The 27,245-nt window shown below is 46.6% G+C and overlaps 10 protein-coding genes across 10 annotated transcripts in view; 7 read left to right on the plus strand and 3 right to left on the minus strand.

Moving 5' to 3' along the window:
* Positions 1-773: 773 nt before the first annotated feature.
* Positions 774-1,766, plus strand: PCYB_147160 (hypothetical protein; the record flags this gene model as incomplete). The annotated part of the gene is made up of 2 exons (XM_004225187.1): positions 774-1,271; positions 1,446-1,766. 2 exons carry the CDS (start codon positions 774-776, stop codon positions 1,764-1,766), a joined length of 819 nt encoding a protein of 272 aa, XP_004225235.1.
* A 230-nt stretch (positions 1,767-1,996) lies between these two features.
* On the minus strand, positions 1,997-2,572 carry PCYB_147170 (hypothetical protein; the record flags this gene model as incomplete). The annotated part of the gene is made up of 1 exon (XM_004225188.1): positions 1,997-2,572. A coding segment is annotated over exon 1 (558 nt), but the record flags the coding sequence as incomplete, so codon positions are not given.
* Positions 2,573-3,298: 726 nt separating this feature from the next.
* Positions 3,299-4,953, plus strand: PCYB_147180 (mannosyltransferase; the record flags this gene model as incomplete). The annotated part of the gene is made up of 1 exon (XM_004225189.1): positions 3,299-4,953. A coding segment is annotated over one exon (1,655 nt), but the record flags the coding sequence as incomplete, so codon positions are not given.
* A 1,076-nt stretch (positions 4,954-6,029) lies between these two features.
* Positions 6,030-6,935, minus strand: PCYB_147190 (70 kDa peptidylprolyl isomerase; the record flags this gene model as incomplete). The annotated part of the gene is made up of 1 exon (XM_004225190.1): positions 6,030-6,935. One exon carries the CDS (start codon positions 6,933-6,935, stop codon positions 6,030-6,032), a length of 906 nt encoding a protein of 301 aa, XP_004225238.1.
* A 6,622-nt stretch (positions 6,936-13,557) lies between these two features.
* On the plus strand, positions 13,558-14,424 carry PCYB_147200 (cyclin g-associated kinase; the record flags this gene model as incomplete). Its single annotated transcript, XM_004225191.1, has 2 exons — positions 13,558-13,760; positions 13,986-14,424. Coding segments are annotated over 2 exons (642 nt in total), but the record flags the coding sequence as incomplete, so codon positions are not given.
* A 215-nt stretch (positions 14,425-14,639) lies between these two features.
* Positions 14,640-17,395, minus strand: PCYB_147210 (hypothetical protein; the record flags this gene model as incomplete). Its single annotated transcript, XM_004225192.1, has 2 exons — positions 14,640-15,930; positions 16,560-17,395. The coding sequence occupies 2 exons, from the start codon at positions 17,393-17,395 to the stop codon at positions 14,640-14,642; spliced, it is 2,127 nt and encodes a 708-aa protein (XP_004225240.1).
* Positions 17,396-19,666: 2,271 nt separating this feature from the next.
* PCYB_147220 (preprocathepsin c precursor) lies at positions 19,667-23,223 on the plus strand (the record flags this gene model as incomplete). Its single annotated transcript, XM_004225193.1, has 8 exons — positions 19,667-19,747; positions 20,103-20,211; positions 20,381-20,549; positions 20,796-20,851; positions 21,027-21,080; positions 21,176-21,392; positions 21,737-21,858; positions 22,151-23,223. 8 exons carry the CDS (start codon positions 19,667-19,669, stop codon positions 23,221-23,223), a joined length of 1,881 nt encoding a protein of 626 aa, XP_004225241.1.
* A 1,595-nt stretch (positions 23,224-24,818) lies between these two features.
* PCYB_147230 (U3 small nucleolar RNA-associated protein 11) lies at positions 24,819-25,499 on the plus strand (the record flags this gene model as incomplete). The annotated part of the gene is made up of 1 exon (XM_004225194.1): positions 24,819-25,499. A coding segment is annotated over one exon (678 nt), but the record flags the coding sequence as incomplete, so codon positions are not given.
* A 670-nt stretch (positions 25,500-26,169) lies between these two features.
* On the plus strand, positions 26,170-26,730 carry PCYB_147240 (tRNA intron endonuclease catalytic C-terminal domain containing protein; the record flags this gene model as incomplete). The annotated part of the gene is made up of 1 exon (XM_004225195.1): positions 26,170-26,730. The coding sequence occupies one exon, from the start codon at positions 26,170-26,172 to the stop codon at positions 26,728-26,730; it is 561 nt and encodes a 186-aa protein (XP_004225243.1).
* Positions 26,731-26,963: 233 nt separating this feature from the next.
* Positions 26,964-27,245, plus strand: part of PCYB_147250 (methyltranserase) — a gene marked incomplete at both ends in the record, with an annotated part of 1,239 nt that continues 957 nt past the window's right edge. Inside the window, one exon of the mRNA XM_004225196.1 lies at positions 26,964-27,092. Within this exon, the coding sequence (XP_004225244.1) occupies positions 26,964-27,092 (129 nt within the window). The remainder of the gene's footprint in view (positions 27,093-27,245) is intronic.

A 27,245-nucleotide genomic window follows, 5' to 3' on the forward strand; every position in this document is an offset into this window, starting at 1 on the left:
CGTTTTTTTTTTTTTATGTCACCATGCATCGTTTTCGCGCCATATCGGTGGCCAGAATTTGTTCAGAATTTTCCTCAAAAGGGGAAGGTTTCGCCCGACTTATCCTGCAGCGTTATGTATCCTTTTCGTTCCATGTCGCTTTGGTGGCTTCATTTTTTTTTTGCCGTTTTTTTTCCTTCTTTTTGCCATCTTTTAAACACCATAGCCGCGGAGCAGGACTGCCCCCCATTTTCTCGCCCCCTTTGCTCTGCCCGTGACACTCCGAGAGAAGGAACAACGCCCCTCTCTCCTGTGTAACTTCCCCCTTGTTTTATGTGACACCTTCCACCGCCCCCCTGGCTATGTCATTTTACGTAGCAAAAGATAGCTTTCCCCGGCACATGCGCCCCCACCGCTGCTCCACCTGCACTGATCCTCGGCGCATGACCGGCAAAGGGAATGCCTCACTTCTTTTTTGCTTTCCCGTTTATTTTTTTTTTTATTTATTTTTATTTCTTTTTTTTTTTTTTTTTTTTTTTTTTTTTTACGTAAGAGAATTTTCCCCTTTTATATAAAATTATGAGGGACCCTTCCAAAATAAGGAAAGGAGCACAGCGACGCCGTTTTCCGTGTCCGTCGTAGAGAGGTGTGAATCGGAAAAGTGCTCACCTCAGCCAACTTGGCAGTGTTCACGGTTGGGTGAAGATCAGTTGGGTAGGCGGCTATGAAGCCTCTTTGGAGGCGAGCTCTGCGCGTACTGCATATTGACCTGTGGGAAAAGAACGTGCTGGAGAATGTCCGATGAAACGTTTTTCCCGATAAAGGACCTGAAGCCGCTAATGAGCAACCTATGCATACAGTGCCTTATAGTGAAGTTTTTAGAGGACCCTCCAGACCACATAAACAACACAGTAAAGTACCACTACCTAGTGGCAGATATCAGTGGGTCGGTCATATTATGCATCCCACGCACGCTCATACAGGAGGAACTAACCAGAAAGAATGTCGACGTATTGAATGATGATTTGGATGATGCAGTGGAGTGGTACAACTCCACTCCTCTCATTATGAACGACTATATGAGTAGTGGCACGGCGAGTGAACAGGCAAGGTTTCCCCATGACGTGGGGAAGAAGCAGTCCAGCGGGACGAACACAGCGAACGTGCCCAATTTGACAGGCCCATCCAACTTTACCAAAATGAACAGCCCACAAAGCTGCAAGTGCTTTTTCAGGGTCGGGGATATCCTGATCGTTTACGGGGGAGTGACTACTTGGTCCATGGGAAAAATGGTACTGCTCCGGTGTGGCGGCAGTGTGGCGGCAGTGTGGCGGCAGTGTAGCGACAGTGTAGCGACAGTATAGCTGCAGTATAGCGGCAATAACATGGGGGACAGCACACCGCTTCGCAGCACAGCGCCCCTAAACGAGCCACGCGCCCACTTCTCTCTCCCCCCCTTCGCGCAGGTAATAATGCCCAGCACGCGGACCAAGAAGGGAGGCCCGCACGAAGTCAGAGGGTCAATCCAGAGAGTAGGCTTCTTCAACATGGACGTGAATCTCGAACCGAACGTCAGCAACATGATAACGTCGACGACGGAGAAGAAGTACCAGGCTGGTGGGGAGGGTGCGGGTCAGACAGTTCGGAGTATCCCCCCAGGGAGGAGTACAGATGGTGGGAGGCAGGCGGACGGCGCGAAGAGTAGCGGCCACCACGAGCTTCTGCGCGAAGGGAAGGAGAACAAGTATGACATTCTTCCGCTTCTGCGTGGCGATGACATGTGGTAGGGGTCTCGGCTGGAAGCAGCAAAGGGGATGCGGCAAAAGCGAATTAACGAACATAGCACGTGAAACGTGGCGCGTTATGGCGAAACCGTGGGCAGCATGGCGCAGCCTGTTGAAGTTGCCCGAACGGAAAAACAAAAAAGGAAGACCAAGTGGGGGGGGAAACGTGTGCACCCCATTGAAGGGCTCGATTCGTCCCGTTTTAAAAAAAAAAAAAAAATGTTACACGCTTCATAGCGAGACGTCCTTAAAAAGTCTCGACTTTATCTGACTCCGAACAAAGGAATAGTCATAGTAATAAATGTATGCGTTGTCGTCGGCTAGGCTGTTGACATAGCCAATAGGAACGCCACACTCTTTGCATAAAATTCGAAACTGAACTTCCAGCGCGTCTTCCTTTCTTCGTATAAGTATATGCTCCTTTTTCGTTTTATGAAATTTTTTGTGGACAATTTTTTTAAAGGGAAATATAATCGATCCGTCTGTTGTCCTCTTTGGCAAATCTGCAACGTCTGTTTCGCTAATTAAGCAATTAAAACCACACAGGAAACAAAAGTAAAGGAAAAAATCCTTCTCGACTTTGCTCACAAGGCTATCCTTGGATGTGTAGTTAATTATTTTGAACTTTCTTGGTTTATTGTCATCCTTTTGTGCCTCCTTCTCGTTTTGGACTTTCCTTTTTATTTCGAGCAGCGTCACTTCGTTCTCGTTCTTGCTCCGTTCGTTTGGTTGTTCTTCCCGGGTGAACGACGTGGTCCCCGCTGCCCCAGTGGCGTGGTCCCGTTCCTCCATCCTTGCGACAGTGGTGACTTCGCAGCTGGCCATAGCACAGTTTTAGCGGCCGAGAAGGGCTTTGCGGCCAAGAAGGCTTTGCGGCCGAGGAGGCTTTGCGGCCAGGAGGGCTTTCCCGCCGCATCGCTCGCTTGCACGGGTTGCCACGCCGTCGGGATTTTCTTCTCAATTTTGTTTTGCAACTTGGTTAAAAGGGGTCCACCTTGGGGAGGCCCTGCTTAAAAGGACCCACCTTGGGGAGGCTCTGCTTTAATGGATCCACTCCGTTTGGCCGCGCGTCAGCCAAAAAAGAAGGAAAAAAAAAAAAAAAGAGAACTTAAAAAATTGCCCGATTACTCCGGGGCGTATATTTTTTTTTTTTTTTTTGTAATGCAGCTTTGTTGCCGAATTAGCCCCCCGCGCGGCACCCCGTTTGACGTTTTCCATTTGGGAGATTTATTCCCCCCCACATAGAAAAAAAAAAAAAAAACAGTGCAGTGCGCTTTGCCATTTCCCCATTTTTGAAGACACCAAGTGGACGTGCAGTGGGAGAACAGAAAAGGGGGGCGCTACTGACTGGAGCAGTGGCGCGATTGCATAGGCGCAATTTTTGCTGCTCAGTTAGGCTCACCAGAAGCAGCGGGAGATTAACAAGTGCGCGCAAAGGAAAGGAGCCAGGTGGTGAGGGAAGGCAGACTTAACGAAGCTGTGAGATCTCACCCCCCCGTTTGTGGAGGTGCGCACCTGGGGAGTTTTTCTCAACCATGCGAGACGAGGGGAGAGCTGTTCAGGAGGGGGAGGAGCATGATCAGCAGGGGGAGCAGCAGGGGGAGCAGCAGGAGGAAGCAGAAGCAAAAGCAGAAGCAGAAGCAGAAGCGGCGAAAACAAAACTTAACCTGCCCGCCGACGTGCTAACCGTTGCAGCCACTGCTCTTATAGTGCGAGCACTCACTGCAGGATACACCATCATATGGTCCAAACTGATAAATAGCTACAAGTCTAGCAATGACCTGCTGTGCGATGAAGAAAGATGCACTTTGTGGAATTATTTAAAGTGCTTTTCTTCCTGGGACGGGGAGTATTTTTTACGCTTATCATTAAACGAAACAGAATACCTGTACGAGCAGAACCATGCCTTTTTCCCTGCACTGCCGTTAGTAGTAGGTTACTTAAAAAGACTGCTGAAGGGTGGATTCCCCAATGTGAGTGCCTGCTCGATGTATGTGCTAATCGCTATAATTGCCAACATTTTTTTGTTTGTTCTTTCCGCCATTGGGTTGTACCTATTTGTGTTTACTACTTCCCTCAGTGTAAGGGCAACACATATGGGTGCGTCTTCCCCAGAGGTGAGCTTCAAGGGGGAAAGGAGTGAAAATGGCGCAAAGAGTGAAAGGAGTGAAAAAGGCGCAAAGGGTGAAAGGAGCGCAAAGAAGAAGGCCAACTACACGCACAATGCTAAAAGTGTAAAGGACTGCCGTCGGCTGAGCTTCATGGCTGCTCTTCTGTTCACGTTCAACATAGGGAACATACACATGAGCAGTTTTTACAGCGAAGGTTTCTTTAGCTGCCTATCCATTTGGGGATTCACCTTTTTGCAGTGGTCCGTGAATGTCAACAAGGGGAGCTCCGCTTTTTTCGAGCTGTTAGCAGTTGTGTCCTTTTCGGTTGCATCCTTCTTCAGATCCAACGGGATTTTATTTTTAATTCCCCTTTTCGTGCACTGTCTGAGAACATGTGCATTTTGTGTGCACTGCGCAGGGGTGGTATCTCTTGGGCGGGAACCACACAGAAGAACAGACGGAGCGCAGCTGTTGAGCCACCCCTCAGAGGGAGAGCAGCTATTGAGCCACTCCTCAGACGGAGCGCAGCTATTGAGCCACCCCTCAGACGGGGCGCAACTGTTGAGCCTCTTCTCAGAAAAACGAGTCTTCTTGAAGTTTGCCCTCCACTGGGGAAAGGCACTGCTCGAAGCAGCACTCGTGGTCCTACCGCTTCTCACCTTTCAAGCCTACGCCTACTACTTGTATTGTGTGGAGGGATATGATAACCCGTGGAGAGAGAAACACAAAAAATTTCACAACTTTTTTTTATCCTTTTGGGCAAACCCCCTTGAGTATGCAAACGGGTCGAGGTACACCCATAGACAAGACCAACTGATGATACGTAGACCATGGTGCGAGAAAACCATCCCATTTATTTACAATTACATTCAGGATAAGTATTGGGACGTTAAGTTTTTAAAATTTCTTCGATCACCCAGTGGCAATGTGTTGTATGCATTGCCTGTTTATTTCATGTCGTTTCATGCCGTGCACCACTTTTTAAGGCACCCGACATTCACCGGGGGTCAGGCTCCTTTTTTTCTGTTTAGTCCCTTCCTCGGGGAGGTGCTCCACCTGGGCGTTTTGTGCCTCTACCTGTTGATTTTTGCCCACGCAGAGGTGAGAACGCGCGGCGCGGGAGTAGCGAAGCGAAGAAGTGGAAGCGAGGGAGTAGCGACGCGAGGAAGTGGAAGCGAGGGAGTAGCGACGCGAGGAAGTGGAAGCGAGGGAGTAGCGACGCGAGGAAGTGGAAGCGAGGGAGCAGCGACGCGAGGAAGTCGAAGCGAGCGGAGAGCCACAGTCGCGACGTACCTCCCCCCCACACCCTGATCGTGCTTTGTCTGCTCTGTCGAATGCGGCGGAAGATACCTCACCATGACGTCACATCGCAGCATGGTCAATTCACCACCTCTCCGCTCCCCCTCCCCCCCTTTGTGCAGATCATCCTACGGCTCATCGCGAGCTCCCCCCTTTTCTACACCCACTACGCTTACCAGCTCAAGTACTCAGATAAATGGAACTTGGTCCTACTGGTGAATTTGGTCTATTTTTTTGTTGGCCCTCCCCTGTTTGGCACGTACATCGCGTGGACCTAGGCGGGGCCAACATGCGCGGGAAACGACACATGCTCGGGAAACGACACATGCTCGGGAAACGACACATGCTCGGGAAACGACACATGCTCGGGAAACGATACATGCTCGGGCAACGACACATTGTTGTCAAAAAAACGTTATTAAAAATGCTCGCACGAATGATGGCAACATGTAACGATGCCTGTCAATGCGTGCATGTATTATGTACACATACTGATTTGCACACAGTTTGAATTACTTCACTGTAAAACGTTCGACAGCACGAGGGAGCCTTTGCCGTAGTGATGCCGCACCGCAGTGATTCCGCACCGCCGCTCACCACCAACAACACGTACGATAGCTGGTTGGTACGATGGCTGGTTGGTATCCCACTCGTCAAACTCCCTAACCAGTGGGGGAATCAAACATTGCAGAGGAGCATACCACCTGTGGTGACCTTAAATCGGAAAGGTCTCACATGTGAGGAGTGATGCGGTATGGGGAAGGCGAGCAGAGCAGGGGGGAACTGCACGGATATATTATACTGCGCATGTGTGCTTATGAGGTGGTTCCCCGCACCGCTTCACCAGCTCACCGCCTCACTTGGCGCTGCCCTTCTTCTCCTCGTAGAGAATGCCCTTGTCGAACATGCCGCCGAAGGTGAGTTTGTCCCTCTTGCGGGCCTCCTTCAATTTGTTAAGGCAGGCGTCATAAGAGTTCCGTATTTCCATATTGTTGGGGCTTAGAGAAGCTGCCTTGTAAAGGTTTTCCCGAGCAACCTCCAAAAAACCAAAGTGCATGTTAGCAACTCCCAGCTTATAAAGCGCTTTAACGTTATTTTTTTCAAACTTAAGGACCTTGGACGCGTGAGCGATGGCATTGGGGAAATCTTTATTCTTATTGTAACATGTAGATAAATTTAAGTTGCAAATAATTTCAATATTTTTTTTTTTCTCAGATAATTCGCCATCCCAATCTTCTGCATGAATAAAAAAATCAAGCGCTTCCTTATACTTGGAGATAGCTTCGTTAATTTCATTTTTTTTAAAAAATTCGTTCCCTTGTTCTTTCAAATCGAATGCTGCTTGGATTTTCTCCTCATTCGTGTAATCGTATATGCTTTTTTTTGCCTCTCTAAAACTGATTAGTTCTATTTCAAATATTAACACACTACTCCCAGGGATGCTTTCTCCACAACCTTCTTCTCCGTACCCGTATTTGCTATCCAAACGAACTTCACATTTTTCATTCTTCGTCATAGATGCTACACAGATGTCCCATCCTTTTATTACTTCTCCTTGTCCTAGGTGAAACTTGAATGGCACATTTCTTTCACGAGATGAATCGAATACTTTTCCGTTTCTTTCTAGCTTGCCAACGTAGTGCACTGTGACTTCGTTTCCCTTCTTGGGGATATATTCTTCTCCTTCTTCACCTTTCCTCAGGATCGTTTTGACCACTCCGCCGTCCTCCGTCAGGTGCACTTGCTCGTGGACCTCCTCCATCGTCGCTAGGCGGTGATACCCCTACTGGCGGCGATAGCCCTATTGGCGGTGTTATCTCTACTGGCGGCGATAGCCCTATTCGTGGTGATAGCCCTACTTGCGGCAATAGCCCTATTCTTGGCGTTAACTCTCCCAACAGCGTTAAGCGTGTTCACCACCCTGTACGAATGCAAACACTTCGACTGAGGGGAACTCCTGTCAAGCGAGCTCACAGAAAAAGAAAATACGATAATAATCCGGTTTAGGGTTCAGGGTTTAGGGTTTAAATATGATGAACATATGGCGAACATGAACGGCAAACAAAAACGATTGGATGGAGAGTCCGTTTTGTAAAAGTGTGAAGCTTTTTAATGTTCGCTGTGGAAGCTGAATAGCTAATCGGGGTGGGGCGCGCTACACTGATGTGAGCTAAATGATCCTGGGAAAAAAAAAATGAAGTGAAATAAAACAAAATAAAATAAAGCAAAACAAAACCAAAACGCATGTAAAAAGAAGCGAAATGGTGCATTGCACGGGGCAAGCGCATATTCCCTGCATATATGAACATCTATGCATGTATGCAGTTGTGCCGCTCAAACCCTTGGACCATTTCGCAAACCATCGGTGGGGCGCTTTTGACCGAATGGGTGTTCTGCCATGAAGGCGAGTGTCCCAATCGTGACTCTACCAAGTCGGGGAAGCCATCGCTCGTTCGCTTAATCGCGCTTTCCCGTTTCGTCATCCCTTGCAGTTGTCTCTCTACAGGGCATGACTATGGGGGTGGGGCGATCACTTTGATGGCCATTTTGACGGCCATTTTGACGGCCACTTTGACGGCCATTTTGACGACCTTTTTGATGGCCACTTTGATATGGCCACCATGTCGGTCGATGTTGTGTCGATGCCACTTCTCCCCCGTGGGCCCACATATCCACAGCAGGCGCAGCGAAATGAGCTCCTAGGGGAAGTTCTGCGGGTTAAAATTACCAAAAAGAGGAACCTCCCTTTTCTCGTGTTAAATGATCCAGTTGTGCCCTCGAGCTGGTTTTTTTTTTTTTTTTCTTACAATAATTGCATTGATTTGGTCAAAATGGGGCATAGTGATGAGGAAAAACGAAAAAGAATCAGTAACCCCTTTCTTTGTTGTGCTATCAGCAACCCTTTTTTTTTTTTTTGCACATGTTTGTGGAAGAACGTACTGAACATACGGACCACTCGGAAAAAATAAAGTCCATGTCGCTGTGCTGGTTTGATGCGGAAATGTATGTTCCCTTTGTTTATCATAAAAATGGAAACATGTGTGCATGACGAGTGTGTGTAGATGCGGAGAGGTACCTCCACGAGAGGAGCGTACGGGGGTGCCAAAATGTTGAAATGGTGGGGCGATTATTTTTTTCCGTTACTCCTCCAATGGAGAAAATTTTATCCTTCGACCGGGCGATGGTGTTACTTATGAACGTGTGCACCCCCTTTGGCATACACCAGGGAGGAGGAACTCCGTATGGACGCTTTGGTGGAATGTTTGCCCATTTTTTTTGTACGGCTGACTTTTGTGTGCAATATTTTAAATGAAAATAAAAAATAATTGACCAGCCACGTCGACTTTTCGCCACTGTGACAAATGATCTTTCTTTAACCCAGCGTGCGTTTTCGGGATAGGTCGTCGGGGGGGTAGCGGCTCCCTCAATGAGGGTTGCCGCGTTTGTTCAGCGTTTGTCCAGCCTTTGTTCAGCGTCTGTTCAGCCTTTGTTCCCCTTGACGCTGATCTCATTTGATGCGTTTTGGGAAGAGGGACTTCTTCGCGCTCTGCTCTCCGCTGGCGTAGCATGGTGGGCGGTAGACAAGCCATCGGCGGCGGATCAGTTAACGACAGGACAACCGTTAGCATATTACGAACGGGGAAATAATCCCCCCGCTTTAACTCATTTTTATTTTACACAAACGGGGGCTTAGAGATGGCAAGTTAGCAGGGCGAGTTTTAAAAACTACAAAAAGGAACGTTAACGAAAAGTGTTAACAGCGTTGTTCGCAATTTTTCGCAATTTTCGCATTTTTCGCATTTTTCGCAATTTTCGCAGTTTTCGCAATTTTCGCATTTTTCGCAATTTTTCGAAAAATGTTATGAACAAGTCAGGTGGTGAGCAGACAAACGGAGTTCCCACCGGATGGGCGCGTAGAACTTATGCGATTGGTGTGCTGGCCTAATGTCTCCACGGAGCCCCCGCTCAAGTGCGAACGTTAGAGCATACGCACCTTCAACATGTTGCACACTAACCTCCAGCACACCGCACACTAACCTCCAGCACAGCGCATACTGACGTTTAACACATCTTACGATTACGCGCACTTACCAGGGGCATTCACGTGTGCACCCCCGGGGGAAGTTGCTCGAGTATCTCCCGCACGCCCCCCCTGAAGTGACGCAAGTTGGGTTACATAACGAACTGGGGATTAATCTCCCCCCATTTGGCTAACTCTGCCTATGTGCCTAACGGATAAAAATATGAACAGGAAATAAAATTTTGGCAAAAAAAAAAATAAAAAGCTAAAAATCGCCTTAACATGTAAGGTATTTTTAAAAAAAAAAAGCTTTTTTGGCTTTTTTACATTAAACCTTACCAACAGTATCAAAATTGCAGAAGGAAGAAGAAGGAAGAAGGAAAAACGAAAAAGGTAGAAGGCGAAAGGCAAACGTTCGAGAGCAAGCAAGCCAAAAGTAGATCGCTCAGTTTACGAATCACGCACGCTTTGAAGTCACATAACTCCTGTAGCGGCACCCATTCAAACGCAAAAAGTACGCCAAATTTTTTACTCACACCCTTCATAACGACAGCATCGTGGGGGGGGTCAGTTGCTCCTTTTTTGTTGCTTCACTTTTGGTGGGTTGTAACTGCACGTAGGCATATTCTCCTTTGAGAAGCGTCCCTCGTGATGCTGCAGCGCCTAGTGGACACGCGTCGTTTCGGATGTCGCTAAAGGGCAGAAACAAACTTGGGCAATAAACAGGAACAGCGTGACCGTTACGAATGAGTACGCAGGTGGGTAAGCTAGCCAAAAGTATTACCTACGTGCGCAGAGGACAAAAGGCAGTACGTGGTTGCATAGCTATATGTACACATAGTTACGCATATATACATAAGCTGATGGGCACACTGGTAGGTACCCATTTCCATACCCATAAGATCAGCTCGGTATGCTCCCCTCCACCCCCACGCCACACCTCCAAAACTGTCGAACTTTAAAAATGCGCAGAAGGAAGACGTTCGCCAAACGGGCACATGGCGCTTGATCACTACACGACTGGGTCGTTACATCAGCACGCGATCTCATTAGAAATCCCTCACCCCACAGCACATGCTGAGCACGCAAAAAGGGGAACATACGCCTGTCGTGGAAGACATCCTCAGTTTGGTATTCTTTCCCCGTTCGCCCACAAAAAATTGGCCGAACATATTTTTCGAGCATATGCTTAAATGGATGTTTTTTTGGAGTCTCTGCTCGTTTTCCTTCTCCTCCTTTTGTTTGCATGCTTTTGCGTGTTTTTGCTGTTTTGCTTTTTTTTGCCCGTTTGTGTGTTCATGTCCAGTTGAGCGTTCCGCCCGCGCGATCCTTCCCCATTGGGTTTAGCCGCCGTGTTATCCCGCTGTGTTATCCCGGCGTGTTACCCCGCCTCGTTTATCCGCCGTGTTATCCTGCCTCGTTCGTCCGCCGCTTCCCCCCCTTGTTAAATCACCCAAAATGCGCGACAGACACATCGCGCGGCCTTTCCCCCGTGCACGTGCGCATAAGTACGCGTGTATGTACATGCTAAAAATACCCCCATACCCACGCCCTCGCGTGCGTATGTCTAAAATGGCAAATGGATTTTGTGTTCATGTGTGGAGGCAGACCTAAGGAAATTGTCTATATACGTACAATTAGCGTGCACCTTTTTTTTTTTCGTTTCCCGTGTTTTGCAATTTTTTTTTCAGTCTGGAAGTGTTCATGTAGAATGTGACTCGGCAACGCTGTGTTCTTTTAATTTTTTTTGCACATCCATGTGTATAAAGGAGTGCGTGAAGTAGGACAGACGAGAAAACTTCGAACGAGTGGGTCCCCGTGCGTGTCCGCATGTATGTATATATATGCATATCTACACACGTAAGTACGCGGGTGTGTACACGCATATGTACACGCATATGTGCGTGCGCGACGCATGGCATACGCGAGAGCGTCCGAGAACTCCGCTTTAACTCGCGCGCCAGCGGTCATGCAACGCGTTGAGGGCGGCTGGAAGGATAACGCGGCTGGAAGAATAACGCGGGTGTTGTGTTAGTTGACTGTCCGTGCGGCCAATTTTGCGTCTTTCTGTTGCAGGGGTGAAAAGAGGGGTGAAAAGAGGGGTGAAAAGGGGGGTGAAAAGAGGGGCCCAAGCAGATGTACATGCGCATGCGTATGCACTGACACACGTGCTCGCCGCTGCAATTTTGAAGGGAGCGCCTCGCAAAACGGGTGGCCCAGTTTGCGAATCGTTATTTTTTCAGCACACGTGAGTGGAAAGCGAGAGGGATGCGAACGTGGCGATGTGTAAGTTACGTGCAAGTATACGTGCAAGTATACGTGTAAGTATATGTGTATGTATATTTGTCTGTATATGTGCATGAATTTTTTTTTTTTTTTTAACATGTCTGAATGGCCACCACTCGCGCATCGAAGCATAGCGAAAGACAGAACTGGCCGTTTTTTTCTTTTTACAGTTTGTTTTTGTTTGAGTTCGCCTTTTTTAAAATCGTCGTTTTTTTTTTTTGCGTTTGGCACTTCGCTCCGGATGCCGCGCCCGTTCGTGTGTTTAATTGATTTGCCTTTTTTTTTTTTTTTTTTTTGCGTCACCCATATCTGTTGCCTTCCCTTTTTAACCGAGCAAATATCCCGTTGTGTATGGAAGAACTGGTCAAATAATCTTTCGCCTTTTTTAAAGAGCGATTATATTGCTCATTGTGAAGTCCGCGGCTGTCCTCCTCTATTTCCATTTGGCGCTCATTTTGCAAATTAGCTCAACGGAGTTGTGGAGCGTGTAGGGGAGGGGAAGTGCCACCACACAGCGCAGCTAAAAGGAGTCGCCTCAGTGGTAGCAGCGAAAGAAGCAGAGGACGGAGTAGCGAAAGAAGCGCAGGACGGAGTAGCGGACGAAGCAGCGAACGAAGTAGCGAACGAACGAAGCAGGGGGCGAAGCAAAATGCTTAAGCTGAGGAGCATCTGCACGACGCTGATCGGGGGGAAGGTGTACAACATTAACGGGAAAACGATCAGGGAAGAAAAGTTGCTGTCGGAGGGAGCCTACTCATTCGTGTATCTAGCCAAAGACCTAAACACAAACAAAGCATATACCATAAAAAAAACAATTTGCCAAGATAAAGAAAAGCTAGAAATGGCACAGAAGGAAATTCACATCCTCAAAAGTCTACCTCCACATAAAAACATCGTACAGTATTTTGGATCAACCATCATTAGTGAAAATAATAACAAAATAGTCATCATGTTAATGGAGTATTGTGAGAGAGGAAATCTATTAAATATTTTTGAAAAAAACAAAGACAAAATAAAAGAGAATCACATTGTAAAGATACTTAAGGATATAGTGAAAGGATTAAATTTTTTACATACTCAGGAAACTCCAATTATACATAGGGATATAAAACTGGAGAATATCCTGTGTGATAAAAATGGAATATATAAAATTTGTGACTTTTGTTCACATAGTGTTTCTAATTACTTCTTCCCAAACGACTTAACCAAAAATTCACTTAATATCCTCAAGGAGGAGATCGAAAGAGATACGACGTTTATATATAGACCTCCAGAATTAATTGACTTATATGCTAACAGAGAAATATCATCGAAAGTGGACTTATGGATGCTTGGCTGTATATTGTATTTACTCCTTTTTAAAGTACATCCCTTTCAGAATGACCAAAATAGTTTACTCTCCATAATTAATGGAAGCTTTACCATTCCGTATCACTCCAAGTACTCCAAAAGAATCATATCCATTCTGCTCATGACGTTGAATAAGAACCCACAGAAGAGGTTAGACTCTACTACCCTTCTGTTCATTTTGGAGAATTACGCAGATTTGAAATTATGGTTTATGTATATCCCTAGTGATGTTAAAAAAATGGTCAATCAAATTTTCGAAAAAATTAATGAAATGAATTTGAATAACAAACAGAACGAGATGATAGAAATTAGCAACGACCGAATTTTGGATATAAAGATTTCCTCACACAAATACGAGACGCAGGTTCCCAAGAGTGCTCCTAATCCCTTCTTCAAGTTTTTCTCCCCCAACGCATTGGTGTATGATCCCTTCAGGAGGAAGCCTCCGGGGGGGGTGGACAACGGAGTGGCGTCCCAACCGGAGAGTAGCGCCGCCCAACCGGGGAGTAGCGCCGCCCAACCGGGGAGTAGCGCCGCCCAACCGGATAATGCCATCACCCAACCGGATAGTGCCATCACCCAACCGGATAGTGCCATCACCAAACCGGATGCCACCTCCACCCAACCGGATGGTCCCTCCACCCTAGCGAATAGCCCCCCCAAGGAAGTCCAACTGATCAGCATCGGAAGCGCGGAGAGCGTGGCGGACCTTGGGGGCGCCACTCAGAACGAGTTGAACGCGGATTTACTCAACCTGAACGGGAACGCCGTCCAAGCGGAGGAGCAGGAGGGTGCGGTCCAAGACACCAGCTGGGAGAACAACAGCGTCATGAAGGACATAACCATGGATAGCGAGATGAACATGTTTGGCTTCGACAGCGGGTTTGGAAGCGGATGCGAGTACAGGAGTGGGCACGGCAGCACGTGCAGGTACCGCAGCGAGAGCGGAGAGGCAGTCGCAAAGCAGGCTGCCATTCCGAGCGGAAACGAAGCTGCCAGTCCAGCCGCCATTCCAGCCGCCAGTCCAGCCGCCAGTCCAGCCGCCAGTCCAGCCGCCAGTCCAGCCGCCAGTCCATCCGCGAACCTAAGCAGAGGCCCCAAGGCAGACCCCGGTCAGGGCCGAACCGACTTCAACGAATTCTTCGACCCCTGGAGCGCCTCCAAGGGACACAACTGGCCCGTCGCGCCGAGAGGTAATCCGGATCAGGATGGACACTCAGAAGGAACCCAGTACGACCTATTCGAAAAAGATCTAACCAATTTTAATCATGCCAGTTTTTTTAAAGACGCAACGAATAATGAACCCTTTAAATACACAGCCAGTTTGGAAGAAATAAATTTCACAAGGAATAGCGTGGACGTGACAAATGACACGATTTACAGCATAAACAATTACGACGATTTAGAAAATGTGGAAAATTTTTTTCCTATTTATGATGGAATAAATTTTGGAAAGGAAGTGGAGGTTTCTTTCAGCACGGGTGCAGACGTCTTTAGTGGGTCCCCAAATGACCCATCCGGCAAGTTCATTGCGTCAGATAAAAATGACAAATTTTCGGAGCTCCTGGAGGAGTTCCAGAAGTGTTCCATTTGAGTGTGCGCTTCTGTGTGTGCTGGTGTGAGCTTCTGCTTCTGCTTCTGCTTCTGCTTCTGCTTCTGTGTGTGCTGGTGTGCGCTTCTGCCCGCGCTTCTGCCCGCGCTTCTGTTTCTTCCCGCGCTTCTGCGTGTAGTGATTTGTAAAAAGGAGGTGCGTATTCCCCCTTCCCACCCTGCGTGGTGAGTATATATTTCTCCCCCCCTTTTTTTTTTTTACACCTGCGATGAGAGGATGGAGTAAAGCAAGCGAATCCCTTCGCCGTGATAGTGTGTCCTTATACATGGCACAACTCGGTAGGGAATCCGCTGCGCAGTGAGGGCTCTCCCCAAGTAGTCATTTTTGCCTTTCTCTCGTGTCAGCACAATATCATACTGTGTGCCGAATCTATCTCGTAATTCGTTGTACAATTTGATTAACATGATCAGAAAGGACTCCATTTTTGAGTCTTCCGGATAATAGACCTGTTTGAAATTTAGTTCTTTTGCGAGCATGTATGAATTTCTTCCCATGCAGAGGGTGGCAGCAAAATCATTTCCAAAATTTTGGAAAAAGGAAGTCACCGTGCTGTTGCTCATAAGGCATATAATGGAGTTTTTGCCGATCTCAATTTGGTTTTTATTGTATGTAACTTTTTTGGTATCATAGCAGTTGATTCTTGTGATGGTTAAGCGGCTCCCTTCTTCTGGTTCTTCTTCTTCGTACTTCCTGCCCAACGGGGGAAACTCACCACTTTTTTTGTCGCTAAAATTGGACTTGCTAATGGATGAGGCAACCCAGATGATGTTCTCATCGTTGAGGGACCCCTCCCCTTTGTGCTTCGCCAAATTGGCAGTTAATTCCCTGTGGAGGGTTACCGAATTGGCCTTACTGGGGGTGAAAATGACGTTCAAACTCTTAACGGTTTTGTTAAGTTGGTGGAACTGCTGCTGATTTATTTTGCACTTTGGGAATTCTTTCACTACAGTCTGGAACATGTCGTACAGGTCCCTTCTTGTTCCATCATTGTTGAGGACAGCATTGCAGGATTTGCCGATGGATACTATGGGGAAGTTCAGGACTTCATTTGCTGCGTCGTTATCCACGTGGTGACTTCTTTCCAGCGGGGAATCTTCTTCCGCTTCTCTTTTTAGCAAATTGTAGATAAGCAGTATGGTGACAAATCTGTAAATTTTGGCGCCCTCCGGAGAGGTAATCAGAATGGACACTTTTGCTTTACCCTCCCGGGGTGACTCCGTTGTTTTATTTGCGCCTGCTCCTTGCACACATTTTAAATTAAGAGAAAAAAGGGAGTTTTTTTTTCTGACCTGTTCATAATTTTCGAATTTGTTCTGGCAAAAGGGTTTGCCCGGGGAGTCACTTGCGGACCTCCAGAGTTGGTAGCATGATGAGGGGCGCAGCAGTTGTGGGAGGTGGAAAAAGAGAAGCACATGGAAGAGGCCAACGGGGAGTACAACGCGAGTGAGGAAAAGCGCAGATAGGTAAAGCATGTTCGAAAGGTGCGCTCTGTGTGTGCAGACAGGGGGGGGGCGCGTCAAAATTGTATGACCAGGTCAGGCAAAATGGTGGAAAAAAAAAAAAAAAAAAAAAAATAGCCATTTGGCTATGCGGCCATGTAGCTGCCAACCATTTGGCTATGCGGCCATGTAGCTGCCAACCATTTGGCTATGCAGCCACAGTGCCAAGGGACTGAAGGGGGTGCACCGCTTTTAAACCGATTGGAGCAACGCAGGTAGGTCGTATTTTTTTGGACCTTCCCCCCTGTGCACACCCCTCACGTGTAGACGCGAATGTTCATCATTGGCGCTGCACACATGTAGCGCCTACTGCGGATGGGAGAAAAATACAAACTGTGGGGTTACCCCCTTTTGTGCAGCCCGTACCAAGAAAGTGTAGCTTAACAGCGGAGGGAAAAAAAATCCTGAAGGCTGCGCAGCACAGGGTAGGGAGAGCAAGAATAATTTTTTAAAAGCGTTCTATTCGCATATAATGAATTATCTGAAGTAGAGTTATATGAAAAATTTTTGTTTCTCCAATTTAGTGACACATATGGTTGGTAGGTAATTATGTTGTGATCTTGGGCCTCTTCAGGGGGGAGTTGCGGGTTGGTATTATTCCCCACGTGCGGCCGGTACGTCCTGTACTCGCCGCGGTCGTTCTGTTGCCGCTCCAGGGACAACTGCATAGTCAGTTCCGTTTTTTTCCTTTTGCTTAAAATAAATTTTTTAATTTTCTGAACATAATCATCGTTCTGTTGAATGAACAAATTAAAATATTTCTCGATTTGAGAGAAAATCATTTTTAACCGAAACGTATGTCCAGGAAGCCAAGTGACTTTGTTAAACTCCTGAATATTTGTCAATTCCTGTGGCGTTATTGACAATATCGTTTCGAACGAGTCATAACCGTAATTAAAAAAATGGTTGATTATTTCAGAGTTTATTTTTAGCTGCCTGAAAAATTCAATTAAAATTAATTTCTCCGCCAATAGCACTTTGCATTGTAACCACATGTGTGCAAATAGCCCGATGTAAGATGGGAAGTTTTTGCATAGGATGTTCATCAGACTTATGTAGATATTACTTTTATTATTTTTTTCCATTGCGTTGGATAAAATTTTGAAAAAAAAATTTAATTCTCTTTTGCTGGCGCGCAGTGGAGGTAAGTACATTTTGGCCTCGAAGAACTCGTTGTACTTTTCGCGCTCATCCCGGGGGGGTACTACCACGTGTTCTTGGGAGTGTTCCAAATGGTCCATTTTTTTTTCCTCATCCTCACTATTTTTTTGAATATCCTTATTTTTGCTGCTTACCAAGAATGGTACATATCCCCATTTGTCTTTCACCCCCTGCGCATTTTTCAAGGGGAGTCTAATCACTGTGTTGAGGTGTGTGTCTTTCTGGGGGCTCCCAATCTGTGTCATTTTTTCGTTCATGTTCATCTGTCTGTGTAAACAATATAGTTTATTCATTTCTCCTTTTTTTCTTCGTTTTATTTTTAAGTGGAATAATTTAAAAAGTTTTGCAGAAGTTTGCATCGGTCTGTTGCGTGGCGTGAATTTAGCGAACAGGTGGGTTGCACAACTGTTTAATTTTTGCGAGTGGCTAGTTTCGGCTTCACGCATTGCCTCCGCGATCGTCACTGTGAGAGTAGCCGCTTATAGAGGCCTCCGCGCGTTCTCATTTGTGGCGGGAAGGAAATTCTGCGACGAGTTGTGAGGAATCCGCGCGGCGCGTCAAGAAAAACGCGCGCACGTAGGGGGACGTGCACGCAACGGGGGCAAACACGCAGGGGGCAAACACGCAGGGGGCAAACACGCAGGGGGCAAACAGACGTGTGCCTATCTATGTGTACACCCCCCGTTCGACCCGTTCATGCGACCCTGTAGAATTTATCGAACAAAAGAAAATCCCCCCCACGCAGTTACGCGCAGTGGTAGTTTGTTCTGTCCCATTTTGCAATTCAGCCGGAGAAATTTTCAACATCTCACTTGGGAAAAAAAAAAAAAAAATTACCAACCCTGTTGGGGGGTATACACACACTCGAACATGTTTCTGCAGGATGGGAGGTTATGCCGCGAGCGGTAGGAGGGGGTCCACATAAAGGGAGACACCTTCCCCCGTTTGCACGCGAACAGCAGGAGTGTAAATTATTTTTGCGAAGTTGGGCTGAGTCTTTCCCCTGTCCCCCCCTCCCCCCTTCGCATCAACTGTGGAGTTTTCAAACGAGAAATGTTGGTCATCCTTTTCGACAAAAGTGCCGATTTAATGGTCATTTTTTTTTTTTTTTTCCTTTTTTTTTGTGAGTTCGTGTGTGCAGAGGACGGTGTCGCGTACGCTGCTGTGCGACGCGCGGGTTGGCAAATATGGAAAGGGATGCAAAAGGGGGTGGAACTCCCAACCCAAGCGCATCTTCATTCGTCCCCCTCCCCTCTCCAGGGGGATAGCCAAATGGCCGACCATCTGTACCTTTCTTTGTTTGCTTGTTTGCTTGTTTGTTTGTTTGTTTGTTTGTTTGTTTGTTTTTTTTTTTTTTTTTTTCCCTGCGCGAGGTTCCCCACGAACATGCGTTTTTTCCCCGACCCGTTAGCTGACGTGGGTGTCTCCCCTGGCGGTATGCTTAAGCGTATTTTGCAATCCTTTTTATACTTAGCCTTGTTAAGAGGGGTTACTGCACTTTCGAGAGTCGGACTTTTAACCTACCTGTCGTGTGTGTACAGGAGGGCCAACAAACAGCTGTGTCGATTGTCTACCCGTTTGTCTGTGTATCGCCACGGAAGGGGGGGAAAAAAAAAATGTGAAAACGCAGGTTTGACGGCGTTACCTCTCCTTGGCTGGATTTTTTTCCTTTTTCAGATTCTCATTAATTTGATGACATCCCAGGGGTAGGGGTGGGGGGTCAAAACGAGGAAAGAGCAAAAATGCCGAAGACGCAACTGTTTCTGAAAGGGACCCACTTTGAACACTTTTTTTTTTTTATGTGTAATTACAGGAGGTGGTCATGCATCGCACGTAGGGAAAGGGAACTCCGTAACTTCCTCGAGATGGAAGAGGAGGAGAAGAAATGCCTTTAATTAGTTCCATTTATTGTCATATCATTAAATTATCTCTCGCTGGATTCGTCACTTTTGAGAACATCGCTTCTACTTCCTCGCTGTGTATAATAACATGTAAAGAATGGTCTGTCCACCGAGTAGCCATTCACTGAGACCAATGTGCGACGTCTAAATGCACACGTTATTTCCTGTTTTTTTTTTTTTTTGGTGAATGAAGAGGTCACTCTTTTGTGACTCGAACGGAGAAGTTGTTAAAATATGACTTAGGGAGGGGGGACTTTCCTTTGCTTTGCTTTGTCTTTCTTTTCTTTTTCCCTTTTTTTCCTTTTTTTTTTTTTTTTTTTTCCCCTGTCTTTCCTTCCGCCTGCTTCGCGTCCATATCCCTTTATCTCCCTTTTGAACTTTCTCAAAATTGTGCATTCTCCCTTCTGTGGGTGAAGCATCTTTGTGCGCGACGTGCGTGGGCGTGTGACGTGCATGGGCGTGTGACGTACATTGGCGTATACGGAGGCACCCCGGAGCGACATCAGGAAGGTGCACCAAATCAAATCGCCTCACCTGGGGGAAGGTTGCGGTAGAGGTCGTTGTGGACGTCACTGCAAGTGTTGTTGCTGACCACTCTCCCCCTCGACGCAGACATTGTCCTTGTGTTATCGCATGACTTAGTGCCTTCTTTAAAGTACCCCCATGAAATATCAATTGGCGCTTTCTTTTCTTGTTTTGTTGGTTCGCTATGTGGAGGGGGACCTTCCCATACACGCTCTGATGGTAAGTCGCAGAAGGGGAGGAGCACTCGTCATGTGCAAAACGTGTACATGCATATACCCATGCGAGTTTGTTCTATCAGTGGAGAGAAGCACGCCTCCTTGCAGTGACAATTATGTGTGAAGCAAAAATTGTCACCCAACTTTTGGCGACCCCCTGTGGGGCTTCTCCTGCTATGCGCTTCAAAAGGGGAGAAACGTGTCACGTGATGGTCATGAGGTTTTTTTTTTTTTTTTTTTTTTTTGTGGGAGGAAGTCTACCATGTGGGTAGACTGTACAGCTTGAGAACGAGGTTGTTATATTTTTTGAGATGCTCCTTATTGACGCTTCCTAAATGTTGCACCTTCCTCCTCTGCAGGGAGACGTCGCGGGCATTTGGGAAATCAGCCAGACGGAGGAACTGAGCGACAAGCCGGAGCACTGCGGGGGGGGGATTCCCAACAGAAATGTTCAAAATTTGCATCCGCGTAGGTTTCCATAAAAGGGGGATCACAAACCCACAACAACAGCCACAAACGCATGATTTAATTTGTCTGTTCCCCACTTAACTTGCGTTGAGGTTTCCTTGGACTGTCACACAATAAGATAGACTCAATGACGTGACGCTGATCGACTGCCTTCTTTCCTTCAATTCAGTGCTAGAAAATTATGAAACGTTTCTAGAAAGTAACTACGGAGAGCTGGAGACCACATCGATGAAGCTAACTACAGAAAAAATTAATTTGTCGGACAAAGTAAATCCGAGGAATAACTGGACCTACTTGGCAGTGAGGGACGTGAAGACTAATGGGATTGTCGGACACTGGTAGGGGGATGAGTGGAGTGGATAATGCCACTGCACCGGTGGCCCCATGTGGTGTATACAGGACATCCCTAGAGTTAGCGGTTACCCAGTCGTTCACTTCGATAAGCGGTTCAACGGCGTCTTTGGAAACAGCTCTACGGGTCGCTTCATTTGGTGCCTTGCGAAGCGATTCACTTGCCGCCTTACTGAGCGATTCACTTACTGCCTTACTGAGCGCTTCACTTGCCGCCCCCTTTCCTCACGCAGGACTATGGTTTATGACGAAGGGTTCGAAGTCAGGGTCCCTGGGAGGCGTTACTTCGGTACGGTCGGGGGAAGCTGCGGGAGCACTGAGCGGGCCTTCGCTGTGGCCTGTTCGTGATTTTCTCCCGCGCGTCAGTTTGTACCAGTTGCAGAGCTGCTGAGCTGCTGAGCTGCACAGCTGGGTAGCTCCAACAAATGCACACCCTCACCGCTTTGCAACTTCTACCCCTGTAGCTTTATTCAAATATAATCGGATCAACTCCAAAAGGTGTCCTGAACCGATAGAAAGTAAGACACACCTGGAGTTTTAGACTTCCCCCCTCTGTGAGGAACTCTCCAAATGAAGAGCACCCTTCATGTGTGTTCCATCTCCCTTCTTACAGCCAAGGACTCTACAGATAGCAACTGCTATATGACAGATTCTACAAGAACGCTGATAGGATGGGTTCTACATGAACGGGTTCATAAGGTTCATCAGAATGATAAAGAAAAAAAAGTATTTCAATGGGGATGCTTTCATGGAAGGAAGCAGGAAGATGTAGCTGTTTCCTCCTTCGTCATTCATGGTGCGCATGGAAGTCGGGGTGGTACAGAGGAACGGTAACGAACGAGAGAGTGTGGTGTTGCTCGGAAGGAAGGGGGGAAGGGAGAGGAGAGGAACTACATACAACGTGAGCAGCAGAGAGGCAGGCATAGCATCACAACTTCGATGCGGTTATGCTTTGAAGCATCATAAATGGCTGTACTTCTTAACGTGGAAATTTTAGGAGTAATCCCTAATGTGTCTCCTCCTTTGCTGTCTGTTGGGGAGCCGATCGGTTCTTTCACTTCCACGTAACGTTTTTTTCCGCTCCTTCCCCCCCGTGTGTAGCTAGGCAACGAGCATTTTTGACTCTCTCCACGAAATAAACATCATTTTTGTTTCCTCTTTTTTATCAAATTAGAGGAGGGGAGACCTTGGCGCCAAAGAACCAACTCAGTTTTGCTGCCATTAAGCAGAGGTCGAATTATACGAAGATAAGGCTGTCTACGGGGAGTCCATACGGCGTGCCGAAGACCAGCTTGAGTAAGTCTCCTTTTTTATCAGCCTTCGCTTGAGTGAAGCGGCAGCAAAGCGGAAGCGTCGATGAACGGATTGGCCGTTTGCCGACCAGCTTGTGCACCCCTTACTTCGCCGCCTTCACCCATTTCGACGCCTTCACCCATTTCGACGCCTTCACCCATTTCGACGTCTTCACCCATTTTGCCTTCTTCACCCATTTCGCCTTCTCCACCCCTTACTTCGCCTTCTCCACCCCCTACCTCGCCTTCTCCACCCCCTACCTCGCCTTCTCCTCCCTGTTTGACTTCCCCCCCAGTGAGCATTTACCAACGCGCAAGGGAGCAAATTTACGGGTGCCGCAAGCAGCAGAGCGAGGAAGCGAAGATCCGCTTGACCCTCCCGAAGGCATTCAGCTGGGGGGATCCATTCAGTAACAACAATTTTGAAGAAGACGTGGAGGACCAAATGAACTGCGGAAGCTGTTACTCCATTGCTACTCTCTACAGTCTTCATAAAAGATTTGAAATCTGGCTTTTAAAAAAATACAAAAAAAAAATCACCATGCCAAGGTTGTCCTATCAGTCTATCCTGAGTTGTTCCCCATACAACCAGGGATGTGATGGGGGGTTCCCTTTCCTTGTTGGCAAGCAACTTTACGAGTTTGGTATTCCAACGGAAAATTCTTTGCCTTACGGAAACAGTGATTCCATTAAGTGTGAAATGAGTATGGGTTCTTATAACAACATCACCTCTGCAAAATACAAAGAGGAGGATCTTTTTTTTGCAGCTGAATATAATTACGTTAGTGGATGTTATGAATGCAGCAATGAGTATGATATGATGAATGAACTTTTTTTAAATGGACCTATCGTAGTTGCAATAAATGCCACTCCACAGTTACTTAGCTTGTACAAATTAGGGAAACAAAATGGGATCTACAACACTGCTATGCATGAAAACAAAGTGTGTGATGTTCCAAATGAGGGTTTCAACGGATGGCAGCAGACTAACCATGCTGTGACCATTGTTGGTTGGGGGGAGGAAGAAAAAGAAGAAGAACAGGAAGGAGGTAACGTCCTTAAGTACTGGGTGGTAAGAAATACTTGGGGCAAGGAGTGGGGCTACAAGGGGTATATCAAATTCCAGCGGGGCGTTAACCTCGCCGGCATCGAGACGCAGGCGGTCTTTCTGGATCCGGACTTATCGCGCGGCCGGGCGGGGAAGATAAGCGGCCAAGGTGGCGAAGGGGGAGAAGTTGGCGCGGAAAGTGGCAGTGAAGGTGGCGATGAACGTGGCGGTAAAAGCGGCGATGAACGTGGCGGTGAAGGTGAAGCTGCCATGAGGCCGCCAATCAGGCACACCCCACATGCGCAGCGAGATAACGTGTAATCAGACCAACTGGGCTGGCTAACAACGGGTGCGTCAAAAAGGAGGAAAAATCGGAGAAACTTCCCCTTTTTTTTGGTGGCACAGAAGAGTGGTCAATGAGATACGCCCCGGTAAAATCTCTCCGATGTAAAGGACAGCTTAAGTGCCTGCCATGTGTTGGGTGCTCCAATAAATACGATCCCACCATGTGAATTTTTTTTTTTTTTTTTCTCCCATTTGAGGACCTTTGTCGAGGTTGCCTTCTCCCCACTGGTGTGTGTCTAAGCCTACGCGTTAAAGTGTATCCCTAAAGTGTGTTGTTGCTATACAGCGAAGCAACTCCCCATGTTGCTTTTGCCCGAATGCCGAAATGGGGTGATGATTATATTTGATGCCTCCCCCTCTACGCATAGCCCTAGGAGCACTCTCCTATGGGAAGCGTAACTTAACTTATTTGTTTTGGGATACCACGTCGTCCTTTAAGTGGTTAAGCGATACGGATAATTTTCTTCGCCAGGGAGCGGTCTCCTTGGCAGAAATGTTGGCGGGTTAATTTGTTCTCCCGTAAATGATACATAGGAATGGAGAAAAAAATTTGTAAAAAAAAAAAAAGGAAAAAAGGGATAGCCAATAGGGAATACCAAATGAGTCGAATTAAATTTTTTTTTTCTGCTTTAAAAAGGTGCGATTGAATGTGGGGCGAAGAAAAAAAAAAAAAAAATAAAATAAATAATGTCATCATAGAGGATGTGGTAGCGCCCTTTTTTTTTTGGGGTTGCTTTTTTTTTTTTTATTTTTGCGATCGCCCGACGGGTAACTTCAAATCAATCCGTGCAGAGAACAAACGATGAGCCATTCCTTTTTAAAGTGGCACATAGAAAGCTCTCCCTGACGTGGTAAATTTTGTTAATCCTTTTTTGTGTCACTTGGATTTTTTTGCGTTCGGGCATACGAGAAGGATTAGTTTCCAAAAAGGGACCACTCCACTGACAGGGATGCGTACGTGGTAAGTACTCTCGCGTAGGCTTTTGCGCAGAGGATCGTTAAGCCGAGAGAGCAGCATTCGCAGAAGGGGAATGGAATGCAAAGGAGAGATGCGTCAAAAGAGGAGCATCGGATGAGGAGCATCGAATGAGGAGCATCTAAGGAGGAGCATCGAAGGAGGAGCATCGAAAGGATCGCTTCCAGAGAAACGCATCAATCGAAACGCATCAGTCGGGGCGCGCCCCACGTGACTCACCATTTTAGCGCTCCCCTAAAAAATACGGCATTAAATTGGGAGAAGCCGGTTTTACCCCCTGCCGCAGGCAGAGTCTTTCCATTTCAGCTGCGCATTTTGAAGCGCATAAGTTCGGAGCCCCCACTCCAACAGGCATAACAAAAGAAACAAATAGGGAATAGCCCATCAGGAGGAGATCGAGTAGAAGTACCTTTACCCCTTCTTCTACCGCTTCTCTGTCCCTGTCCCTGTCCGCGCCTGCATCAATTTGTGGGCTGAAAGAAATCGATTTAAGCGCTCTCTGCCCAGGACCTTCCGGCCCCGCGGAAAACGCACACAATACAGTACGACATCCCCCCGCAGTGGTGGTGTACCCCCTTTTTGAATCCCCACACAGGGGCCCACATCGCAAAAAAAAAAAAAAGTCGAGCTACAAAAACGTAATTCCGAAGAGGAGCTACCAGGAAAGAGGGCAAGCCAAAGAGAGGCTACACCTGGGGGAGTTGGAAAAAAAAGTGGACTATGGAAAGAGGAGAGAAATATATAAAAAAAAAAAAAAAGAAAATGTGCTGAAGGAAAAAATCATGAATAGGAACCCCGATGAGTTCCACACAGGTATGGTTCACTCAAGGATAGCAGATGGTACCAACGAATTAAAAAAAGAGGAGAAAGTGCTCAGGACAGACGTCGTGTTAAAAAACAAGAGAGACGATCTGAAGGAGCAAACGAATGCATTATATAGAAAATTAAAAAAAATAAATAAAGCGCTGGAAAATTACTACATAAATGTCCCCCTGAGATATCTTTTTAATAACTCCCATGAGCTTTATAACGACAAGGAAGATACCACCACTACTACTACCTATGTGCTGAAGGCGGAAAAGAAAAAACTGAAAAGCAGAGCTGCCATTCTTCAGCGAAGGTACAGCTCTTTGCTTAACTTAAAAAATAATGTCCTTTCACAAATACGAAAAATCGATAATATGTATGCAAATACGTACAAGCATGTGGATGGGTATTGTGTCCTTAAGGGTGTTGACGGTGCTCCCCATCGGTTCTTTGCGCCACGCTTGAGATAGGATATCATATGGCTGCCAATAAAAGGGGGAGGGAAGAAAAAGAAGCGTTTTTTTTTTTGTGTCACCTCCTCAGGGCCAATCCCCTGACTCTACATGTTGCGAACGCTTTTTTTTTTTTGGGTGTTACGCGATAATTTTTTGAATACTCCTATTTTTACGCACGTTTGCTAACCGCTTAGTTTAGGCTGCTTACTTGGCATTTTTTCATTTTAACCCATTTTTGTTTCAATTTTTTTTTTTTTTTTGTGTGCTTCCTCTCCTGCCCCTTGCGCACCTTCAGTTAGGGTAACACTTTGCGTTACACTACGCGCATGGGGAGAAAAAAAAAAAAAAAAAAAAAAAAAACGACCACAGATAGGCAGAACTTTCGTTAACACAGTGCATGTACAATTTTTGCGAAAATTGCGAAGGGGTCCATTTGGTCCCCCTCCCAAACGTTTTGCTCATAAGAAGAGCAAAAAATTTCTTCACAGCGTTGCCAAGGATGAGGAATGCTGGAGCATACGGGATGTCAAATTGTTTCATAAGAAAAAGGTGGTACTGTCGAAGCTGTTTTGTGCACACACGAATGTACCCCCGCCATGTCGTATGGGAATGGCTCCCTCGTGATAGACTGTCATTTGGCCGCTTAATGAAGGAACCCCGAAAGGGAACCCCCACCACAGCGCAATGAAAATAATCTATGCGTATAAAAAGGAGCACTACGAACTGGAGGTGGACGAGGGGAATGCTGACGATTACGTCATCGAGACGTTGGAAAAAAATTCGAAAAAGTGCAGCTGCGATGATTTCCTTTACGACAGTGGGACGCAGGCCGAGTTTCTGAACTTCTGGCAGTTCCACACTGAAAAGGGAACGAATTTTGAACGTGAGAGACCAAATGGTAGCAAAACGCACGTGGCAAGAACTCCCCAGCTGTGTAGCGATGATGAAGGGCAAAACAAATCGCTACTAAAGTATGTCAGCTATTTCGAGAAGGCAGGTTACATCGTCAAAGAGGGAGATATTTATGGAGCACATTTTTTACTTTATCTAGATGGAGAGCAATATACTCACGCGGTTTACGCTGTGTATGCTGTGCGTAGAGACCATGTGATTAGAGACCTCATTCGCATGTTGAGAGTATCACGTAGCGTGAAAAAAAACGTCATCTTGATATTGCTCACAGGTAGAGAAGCAGCGGATCTATCAGCTAACATCGTTTACGTGAAGCTTTACTCTTATAAATAGAGGTCCTACAGAGTTGTGGTGGTTGGAAAGGGGGGAAGGACCGATGAATCCACAACTGTCTTTATAAGAGCGTGTCTTTGTATACCTTGCGAGGTGTAGTGCCTGCTATCCGTATGTTTTTCTGTACTCTGCTTTGTTTTGCTTTGCCTTAATTTTTTTGCACAATATGCATCACTAAAGGGAGCGAAGTTTAACCGTAACTCCCACAAACCTACCGCGACAGCATTCGTAAAATGTGCCCGCTGTGGAAGAACCCCATATCGAAATTGACAAATGTTATCTCAATTAAAAACTTGTGTGCAGAGCAGGAAAATCCGTTTTTGTTGCAAATTAGGGACTACGAAACGTCCGAAAAAAAGCGAGTACGCAGAGGTATAAATTCGTTCGGCTTTCTCAGCCGTTTTTTACAACCCTTCTGAGGGAGAAACTCACAAAAGGAAGTTAAATTATTGTAAACTCTGCGTCAAACTTGTAATGGGGCATAACCACCAATTTGGCAGTATGGCTAGCTATAG

This window comes from Plasmodium cynomolgi, chromosome 14, assembly GCF_000321355.1.
Source record: "Plasmodium cynomolgi strain B DNA, chromosome 14, whole genome shotgun sequence".
In the NCBI taxonomy this organism is placed as follows: Eukaryota; Apicomplexa; class Aconoidasida; order Haemosporida; family Plasmodiidae; genus Plasmodium; species Plasmodium cynomolgi.